This window comes from Schistocerca nitens, chromosome 5, assembly GCF_023898315.1.
Source record: "Schistocerca nitens isolate TAMUIC-IGC-003100 chromosome 5, iqSchNite1.1, whole genome shotgun sequence".
In the NCBI taxonomy this organism is placed as follows: Eukaryota; Metazoa; Arthropoda; class Insecta; order Orthoptera; family Acrididae; genus Schistocerca; species Schistocerca nitens.
In genome coordinates this window covers 87,334,489-87,345,070 of record NC_064618.1, presented here as the reverse complement: position 1 = coordinate 87,345,070, position 10,582 = coordinate 87,334,489, and the positions used below count along the sequence as shown (strand labels likewise).

The 10,582-nt window shown below is 45.7% G+C and overlaps 1 protein-coding gene across 1 annotated transcript; it reads left to right on the top strand.

The window, feature by feature from the left end:
• Window positions 1-1,956: 1,956 nt before the first annotated feature.
• On the top strand, window positions 1,957-6,499 carry LOC126260290 (myogenesis-regulating glycosidase-like). Its single transcript, XM_049957614.1, has 4 exons — window positions 1,957-1,980; window positions 2,152-2,586; window positions 4,218-4,374; window positions 6,303-6,499. The coding sequence occupies exons 1-4, from the start codon at window positions 1,957-1,959 to the stop codon at window positions 6,497-6,499; spliced, it is 813 nt and encodes a 270-aa protein (XP_049813571.1).
• Window positions 6,500-10,582: the final 4,083 nt, after the last annotated feature.

Genomic DNA, 10,582 nt, shown 5'->3' with positions numbered 1-10,582 from the left:
GGTTTTTCGGTAATCTCTCTTCTGCTACTTCTCATTACTTTCATCTTTCTTCAGTTGACTCTCAATATACACTTAGTACTCGTTAAACTGTTTATTCCAGCCAACAGTTCCTACAGTTCCCTCTGAATGTCACTCAGAATAACAAACTCATCTGCAACTCTCATTACTGACGTTCTTTCACCCTGAATTCTAATCGAATAACGAATGAGATCATCCTACAAGAAACAGGAGAAACGAAACGACTCCAAAAAGTACTAGACCAACACAAACCAAAACTCAAGGACACTTACTTTGAGAGGTGGCATGAGCCCCCTCTCATATTTCTATCTTACGATTCTCCTCTCTAATTGCATGCGGTGGGAAGTTGCTATTCCTTCACACGCGGACTTCCCACGCAGCGTCTCTCGTCACCCGGGTGGTCCGGTGACAGGCGGGTTAAGCCGACATGTGTGAGGCAGTCGAGTGAATGCTTTGCAGACGCCGACATTGTCAAGAGACACGCCCGCTGGGGTGTGAAGTAGCGGCTGGGCTAGAGGTTCCGTTACTTCGGAGAAACTTAGCGAAAACACTTTCTGGCGGGCTACCAGCGAGGCGTGGGAATGACTTGTGTACCCAGGCAGTTGTGGCGGGAAAATTCCCGCACTTTCTGCAAAATAGTAACGGTGATTGGTTTGCTCAGGGCATAGCGCCGTGACGTAGCAAAATCAGCACAGAAATTGGCGCCAAGAATCTCCATTGGTGGAATGGTAGTGCTCCGGCAGTGGAGTGGAATTTCCGCCGGTTTTCGAGTTGCTGATTGGAACGTTTAACCATGGCCACTGTCGTGGGGGCGGGAATGTTCTGTGTTCGGCCTGTACGGGTGCTCTTGTGGAGAGTCGGCAGTCGCCTTTCGGTCGAGGACGTAGAAGCAACCAGCCAACGCCTCCGGTACGCCAGATCGTGTTCTGGCAGTCAAGAAGACAGTTTTGGTAACGTATGTCCGCAGCACCGGTAGATAGGGATTTTCCTAGGTGATAATCAGAGCTCAGCAGAGGGCGCCTGTTCGTCTTTTTCTAACTTTGTTCTGTCTTGAGTAGCAGCAATTACTGTTGGGTTAGCGGTGTGTCTCTCTTGAGATTTGAGTGGCAAGGAATTGGCTCCACATACCACTTCGTCTTAAACCTCACGATCTAGTTTAGGGACAACTTCACCTTTACAGTGTTTGTATGAGTCTCCAATTCGAGCCAATTTAATGTATCATAAATTATAATTCATGTGTTTTTGTTTATTAATTTGTGTTTAGTCTTAATAAATCATATTGTTATTTTGGACAGAACTTTCATTCTGTTAATCGATAGAGCAACCCTATCACTCCTCACTATGCTAATGAAACCTTTGTTTATTTAACTTATTTATCAAATTAAATTATTGCAGGTGCCAAACTCTCTTCTACTCCACTGGCAGGGTTGATTAGAGTCAGTTCGCGTATTTTTTTATCCTTGTGCAACAGCAAAAGTCGGAGTTAGAATAGGGGGTGCTTAGAGCATGATTTACATATGTGGATTCTAGTAGAATTTAGTGATAAATACACTGCTAGCCCCGGCACCTCGCAACTTAATTAGACATGTCACTTTCCTACACAACATTTTTGAGGAAAATCATTAAAGAAGAAAATGAGGGGACGACTGTGTATATCAAACGTAAATGTTCTTCACACATTTGAAGAGGACTGCTGAAGAGAGGCAGTTGTGGCTGCAGAAACCCGGTTTTCGCCTTTTGAAACAACAGGAATTTTAATTCCACTCTTGAAACTTACTTTTATTTACGTCCTTGTTTGTTCAATATATAGTTTCAACACTAGGAGTAAAAAACTGTATCCATGTCATACATCCGTTTTAATCCTAGCACTTCGTTCATGATCTTCCATTCTTCCTTGGCGGTCTTCCTCGAGATATCCAAATGTGAGACTAATCCAGAATGGGGATCCTATTTTTATTTCCAGTGAGAACTCAACTGTTTTCTTTTGCCACATAACCTGTGCATCATTATCGATAGAATAGCCTTGATAAATCACAGCTGCGTACCAACGCAGAATCACATAGGCTTTCTAAGTCAGGATACGTCACTTACTTAGCCTCACAGGTATGGAATTTTTTTTGTAATCTCTTGCAGGCGCTCCGCAACGAGACGGGCGTGGACTCCTTCATGTTCGACTTCGACGAGACCAGCTACCTGCCGCAGCCGCCACAGCTCACACCGCTGGAGAGGACGCCCGTGGTCTACACCGACGCGTACGCCAAGGCAGTGGCCCAGTTCGGCCCCATGGCGAGGCTGCGCTCCGGCGTCGAGTGCCAGCGCCTGCCCAACTTCTTCCACATGGACGCGGTGGACACGGCGTGGAGCACTCAGAACGGCCTGAAGACGCTGCTGCCCAAGCTGCTGGAGATGAGCCTGCAGGGATACCCCTTCGTGATGCCGGAGAGGGTGGGCGGCAGCACCAAGACGGGCGTCATCGCCACTCGCGAGCTGTACATCCGCTGGTTGGAGGCCAGCGCCTTCATGCCCGCCGTCCACTTCCGCACCGTGCTGTGGGACTACGACAATGAGGTGCGTCCCGTGCTCGTGTGTCTGTAAAAGCTACTTCTAAAGTAAACATCGCTTCGCAGCGTTGATACAATGTGTGACGTACACAGAATCGACAGATTAAGCCAATATATACACTCCTGGAAATGGAAAAAAGAACACATTGACACCGGTGTGTCAGACCCACCATACTTGCTCCGGACACTGCGAGAGGGCTGTACAAGCAATGATCACACGCACGGCACAGCGGGCACACCAGGAACCGCGGTGGTGGCCGTCGAATGGCGCTAGCTGCGCAGCATTTGTGCACCGCCGCCGTCAGTGTCAGCCAGTTTGCCGTGGCATACGGAGCTCCATCGCAGTCTTTAACACTGGTAGCATGCCGCGACAGCGTGGACGTGAACCGTATGTGCAGTTGACGGACTTTGAGCGAGGGCGTATAGTGGGCATGCGGGAGGCCAGGTGGACGTACCGCCGAATTGCTCAACACGTGGGGCGTGAGGTCTCCACAGTACATCGATGTTGTCGCCAGTGGTCGGCGGAAGGTGCACGTGCCCGTCGACCTGGGACCGGACCGCAACGACGCACGGATGCACGCCAAGACCGTAGGATCCTACGCAGTGCCGTAGGGGACCGCACCGCCACTTCCCAGCAAATTAGGGACACTGTTGCTCCTGGAGTATCGGCGAGGACCATTCGCAACCGTCTCCATGAAGCTGGGCTACGGTCCCGCACACCGTTAGGCCGTCTTCCGCTCACGCCCCAACATCGTGCAGCCCGCCTCCAGTGGTGTCGCGACAGGCGTGAATGGAGGGACGAATGGAGACGTGTCGTCTTCAGCGATGAGAGTCGCTTCTGCCTTGGTGCCAATGATGGTCGTATGCGTGTTTGGCGCCGTGCAGGTGAGCGCCACAATCAGGACTGCATACGACCGAGGCACACAGGGCCAACTCCCGGCATCATGGTGTGGGGAGCGATCTCCCACACAGGCCGTACACCACTGGTGATCGTCGAGGGGACACTGAATAGTGCACGGTACATCCAAACCGTCATTGAACCCATCGTTCTACCATTCCTAGACCGGCAAGGGAACTTGCTGTTCCAACAGGACAATGCACGTCCGCATGTATCCCGTGCCACCCAACGTGCTCTAGAAGGTGTAAGTCAACTACCCTGGCCAGCAAGATCTCCGGATCTGTCCCCCATTGAGCATGTTTGGGACTGGATGAAGCGTCGTCTCACGCGGTCTGCACGTCCAGCACGAACGCTGGTCCAACTGAGGCGCCAGGTGGAAATGGCATGGCAAGCCGTTCCACAGGACTACATCCAGCATCTCTACGATCGTCTCCATGGGAGAATAGCAGCCTGCATTGCTGCGAAAGGTGGATATACACTGTACTAGTGCCGACATTGTGCATGCTCTGTTGCCTGTGTCTATGTGCCTGTGGTTCTGTCAGTGTGATCATGTGATGTATCTGACCCCAGGAATGTGTCAATAAAGTTTTACCCTTCCTGGGACAATGAATTCACGGTGTTCTTATTTCAATTTCCAGGAGTGTATATAGTAACACTGTAAGGTATGCTGTACTGAAAACTTGTATGAGTTCAGTCTCAGCAGGGCGGCTCACGGCTGTGACTTGTGACTACTTTTACAGACGGTGGAGCTCGCACGCAACCTGACGACTTTGCGCGCTCAGTACGGTCCGAAGATCGTCGAGCTGATGAAGCAGGCAGTGGAGGACGGCACTCCGGTCAACCGGCCCATCTGGTGGCTCGACCCGACGGACTCCACCGCTCTCAAGATCAGCGACGGTATGACCAACAGCTTTCTCTCACGCGACCTATCTTTAGAATTATTCCATTCTAGTTCGAATCTTTCAGTTACGATTTCTCTGACGACTAACATTCGACGTATGCTACTTTCATTAACTAACATGTTACTGAGGCAATCTCACACTTGAAATTGTGTGGTCTAAAGTTATGTTAAATGTTCTCAGAGGCGCCAGTGCCTGTGTCTGTGGCTGCACTGCTGTTCATCATTTCTCATTTTTATTGTGTCCAAAGGAATATGCATACAAAATCCACCCAGGTCCTGATGACTTTGTTTGGGGAGACTTCCCAGTATAATTTCAAACCTACACAAACACTAAGCATGCATTACAACTCCACAGACCATTACTCACATTCTCGTGAGGTAAAATGTCTCTTGCGCAGACGTCGCATTTCGTGATCCACTTGGAAATTACTCTTTCCACTCAGTTTCTTCAAGAGAGACTTTGCTTTCAAAGCCTGAAGCCATATATGAGCAGCTATTTGGTAGTAGTCTTTCTTACATTTACATTAATAATGTCCTTAGAAACTGGAAATCAGGTAATTATTGAGGAATTAAATTAGACAAATACACTAATCTAAGGGGGTCTGTTTTGGCCTACTTGTCGAATCACGAAGTATTGAGATTTTTGGAGTATTTGGAAGTGGATCATGTCCAGGCTTGAACTGCATGGTAACGTGATGGGAAGCACACTCGTTCTCATGGTTCTGCTAATCACCCCTCCCATCTGAAAACATGTAATTCTGGATTATCATGCACCATTTCTCGGAGACTAGTAGCAACTGGAGTAGGAAATTTCCATACCACGGATAAGCTGCTGTCAAAACCAAGTCACAAACGGCTGCCTTTGGACTGTGGCTACGACTGAGAAGCGTGGACTGCTGATGAATAATCGTCACGCACTTTGCTCAGTGTTGAATCACGGTTCAGCTCTATCCCAGATCCAGATCACTTCCATTCGTCATGAATGAGGGCAAAGGCGGGGGGGATATCCCATTCTCCCAGTATTTTCCGGAAAGGCACAGCAGTGTTACTCCTGGAGTGCAGAAAGGCACCCAGATTTGGTCTCAATAGAACATGTGTGCAACGAAGTCGAAAGTCAACTTTGTCCCTGTGTCAATATTCAGGATGTGAAGGCCCAGTTGCAACAGATGTGATCCAGTTTGTCTCAGGAGAACCAACTGAATCGGTGAGTGCATTTGTGCCACCCAGGGTGCAATGTCATACTGACTAGTGGGATGACACTGCCAGTTCTTTGCAAATTTTAGTGACTTTTCTAATCACTAAAATAACATCACATATGCTCTTAAACCATGATGTTGCACGTGTTTCACTTTTGTTCTCGGGCTATGTATAGAATTAAAACTTAAAATTTGATTACTTAAGAATAAATTTATGACATGGTGGGTGCTACTTTTTTTTCTTGTTCTTGTTTGGCAGTGTGTCAACAGAATACAGTTTTAAAATTTCAGTACATAAGAATAAAGTTATGACCTTCCACTGTAAATATTCACAACTGTTGAAAACAGCAATTAACAACAAAGTAATTAAACAGGTGCCATATTTTAAATATGTGTGGTGTGAGACACAGGTTACGTTTTTGACAATCATATAGATGAAAATTTGCAGAAATTCAGTGCAAAATTTGGAACACTGAACAAAATATTAAAATATAAAATCCCCTAAAAAATACAAGAATTACACTTGATACGACTATGGCGATCTCGTTAATGTTGTACTGAAGTGAGAGTTGGATAAAGAAGAACAAAGATGACAGTAAAGTACAAGAAGCAGAGATGTGCTCCCTGAGGGGAGTAGAGGGGAGCGCAAGAAGAGACCTAACACGGAATGAACCTGTCAGACGACTGGGGCGTGCCATGTGCTGACGCTGTGTTTTCCTCCCGTGCAGAGTACCTGCTGGGCGACGACCTGCTGGTGGCGCCGGTGACGTATCGCACGGCCACGAGGCGCGACATCTACCTGCCCAAGGGCTACTGGCGGGACGAGGTGGACCCCGAGCACCCCACCATACGGGGCCCCACCTGGCTCTACGCCTACCCAGCGCCGCTCAACACTCTGCCCTACTTCACCAGGGTCAGCTCCTAGCTTGCACTGGCTGAAAGCGAGCGCAGTTTCTATGAAGGCTGGCATGACCTTAATATCAATATATCAGTGACACCATGTTTACAAGAAGATGTAAGCTTCTGAAAATTAAAAAATTCAGTTAACGTGACTTGTTCCTTCTGTATTGTAGAAGATTTCTGTTTTTGTAATGCGTGAAACGTGGTGCATGCGAATTACTAATTCACATCTGTTTTAAAAAATTGTTAAAAAAAGTTAAATTGAAAACTAAAAAAGAAAGCCATGTTTACACACGAATGTGTAATGTGAATGTAAAATGACTCGTTCAACATTATTACGATTAATCGTACAAAAGATCCATGGTACATGAAACTAATTAACTAACTATACAAGATACCAGTGTAACCTAGTTCAGGCTTCCACTTGTTCTATGCTGGTGGTACTTTGAATTCATTGGATAATACTCTTGCAGAAAATTGCTGTTCTGCGAACTACAATTCATGCACAAAGGTCCCGATAGAGATCATTTACAAATGACAATATACTTTCATGTTTGTGTAAGGTAGGGTGAATAACAGAGCCAAAACCGGCTATTTCTATTGTGTTAGTGTAATATTTCTGCCTTTAGCAGCCATCATATTTTGGTCTAACACCTTATCCTCAGAGCAGGACCACACATTTATATTAGAAAAGGAACACATTTATATCAAAACATGACCTTAGCTCCACAATTGAGGACAGGTATCAGCTATTGAATTAAAAGGGCTTGATAACAATAAGAAATCAATCATTGTGTTTATATCGATCATTGATAGTATGGACACTTTTTTCAATAAACTACCAGACTTTCTAGGGGAAACCTGAACTACAAAAGACAATATTACCTCATGTGGAGGCGTAAATATAAACACAAATATGGTAGACGAAACTAATAGGACACCTATAAATAACCTTCAGACTTTTGGCATGTCCCTTTTGGTTAAAAGAGCAACAATGGTTGCTACAAAGGCTTCATCATTAATCGCCTATGTGTCCACAAATGTGAACAGGGAAAACTGTGACATAGCTGTAAATGATCATCGCCTTTCATACAATTTGTGTTAAATAATAACAAAATTGGATATGAAAAGAAAATACCTGAAGTACAGACCTACAAAAGGCATCTATCTATTGAAATAAAAGACTTTTCAAGAGAACTAGCAAACCAAAGTTAGGATGAAACATACAAAGAAACTAACGTAAATGCGAAATTCCTTATGTCCTCAACATTATCTAAATCGGGCTTTGATAAGACATTTCGAAAATTAATATCAATGTGTCATAAAAACAACTGGACGAAGTTCTCCTAAATATTTATGTATCGCACCACCAAGACAAAGAGTCATAATGGATCAGTGTCCCTAAATTTCTACCATAGGTACAAAAAGATTTATAACAAGTCACTTTGTGGCGTTATTGTCTGTGTCAATTTTCCCATGATTTGCGTCAATCATGGCAGAAAAAAAAAACTTTTAAACGCGGTCTTGACAGTCCTACGGTTTATCCAAGGTTAAACAACCCACAAACAACAATTATAACCTGTTGTACGCCCTATTTGTTGTTACTGTGGCAGTGCTTTTGCTGTCTACAGCGCACAAACTCAACAATCAACTATACAAGGTAGACATTAATAAAAGTGATAGATTCCAGGGATGGATTCCTAACTGGAAATGGAGGAAAGAAGGGTCTGTGAACATGTGTCCAGAAATGTGTGATGTGCGTGCAATGACAACAAATCGTCCCAGAACACAGTACAGAGCTGCATCCCATTCATATCAAAAGAGATGTCTAAAGTGGCCTCCATGGGATGGAATGCACACATCCACAGGTCGCATGGTTGATTTCTGCACTCTTTCACACGTTCCAGCATCTCTCTCAATAGTGTCACAGGTGTCGTGAACACGTTGTTGAAGTGTCTACACACCAGGGACTGGCTCAGTGTACTTCAGATGGCCCCAGGGGTGAAAATCAAGGGGGTGACACAGCAGGCCATGCAACAGGGCCTCCACATCCTATCCAACGTCGGAGAAGATGATGTTGAGGTGTTGGCAAACTGTAACGTCGAAGTTGGGTGAGCTCTGTCCTGCGAAAGAGCACATAACCTGCCGTACTGCCAAAGGCACCTTCTCAACCAACCCAAAATAATTATTCTGCAGGAAGTCCAGGTATGTTCCTCTGTTGCAGCATTGTGGAACAATAACAGGTCCAAGTATATGGTCGCCAAAAATCCTAGCCCATAATAAATGCTGAACTGATGCTGATGATACGCCTCAGCCATTCCCCAATGATTGTCTGTAGCCTGCAGGTGACGATTATGCAGATTGGTGGTGCCAGTTCTAGTAAAGGCTGCTTCGTCAAGAAAGACGACTGTTGAAATAAATACCATAATTTCGATGGTCTAGTGCAAAAACCATAGACAAAATCCTTCCTGCAGAGGAAAATACGCTGCAGATCATCCTTGCACTTGTAGCAGGTGGTAGGGATAGTAGCGATGATACACACAATCGTACTTTGGCATACGCCATGTAGGAGTGCCACTTGCCTGAAGCTTGTGCTTGTGTGATGGCATTGGTGTCCATGAGCGTACCTGTTTCGGTATAGCCGTGATACCTTTCGATCATTTCCACCTGTTTGGCCATACGCAAAAACATTTTCGGCTTGTTCCCGACGTGATTACTGGACCATTCTGCTGCTTACAGTACGCTGCGTCAGTCACACAGCCTGTAACACACAAGGAACACACAGCATGTCATTTGTCAATGCCATCTACTGTGGCAATGATGCATTTCTGGACACATAGCCATAGGGCCCTTTTTCCTCCATTTCCGTCGCTGCACTTTGCGGTTTGATAAATGTTCACCCTACATTAGGAGTTCAGTGAAAAGAACAAGCCTTGCACTCGTTTGTCTTGTATGGTGACAGATTATTTTTATTATGAGCATTGCACTGGTGCTCTTTGTGTCAGACCTGGGATGCACCAGGCACAACTATCGAATTATTACTAGAAAAAAGCCATTATTAACTAAATAGCATACAATGCAGAGGATAAAATCAAAGAACTCTGGGATGTCACTAAACAGGAAACAGTGAGAGACAAACTGACACATAATAACACACTGATAAGTGAGAGGAATAAAGTAATAAATGATCCATACAACTTAGAAAACTATGTAAATGTATATTTTTCAAATCTTTTGGCGAAATTTCAACCAAAATTCTCTAAAAAAATGGCTCTGAGCACTATGGGACTCAACTGCTGTGGTCATTAGTCCCCTAGAACTTAGAACTACTTAAACCTAACTAACCTAAGGACAACACACACATCCATGCCCGAGGCAGGATTCGAACCTGCGACCGTAGCAGTCGCACGGTTCCGGACTGCGCGCCTAGAACCGCGAGACCACCGCAGCCGGCAAAATTCTCTAAAACAAATATAAGCCATTTAAATAATTAATCACTAAGTAGAATGGTGCTACTGCCAACCATAAGGTATGAAGTTTGTAAAACTTCCCAAAACTGAACAAAAACAGCCTATCAAATAAAGTACCATTGTGTGTGTTGAAACAAAACAGGGAGTGCCTATTGGCCTCTGACTCGGGTTCTTCGGCCGACGTTCATCTAATGATTTTTCTGACATTTCGTCAGCACGAGTGGCTGGCATTGTCAAAGCTTCACCCTCCATTGCCGGTGGTGAACTGGAGCCGAACTCGCGGGCGCAGACTATATGTACCTGGCGCGCCAACGTCCGAGGGCTCCTCCGCGGTCATTTCTGGTGCGGTTCTCCTCTTGCTACCTGCGACGGTCGTTCGCTGCAGTACGGGAAGCCAGGATCCGTTTACCTTAAGGCTTTCCTCTTTCTTGTTCAAACTGTTCGCGTGTTGTTGTATTTCTACAGCTTCTCTGAACAAGCGCGTGTGATAGTGCTTCTCTACAGCCAGAACTTCCGTGTCGGCGAATTTTATTACGTGGTCGGTCTCATTCAGTGCGTGCTCTGCCACGGCCGATTTCTCCACCTGCCCCAACCTGCAATGTCGCTTATGCTCTTTGATCCTGGTGTTGATGGATCGT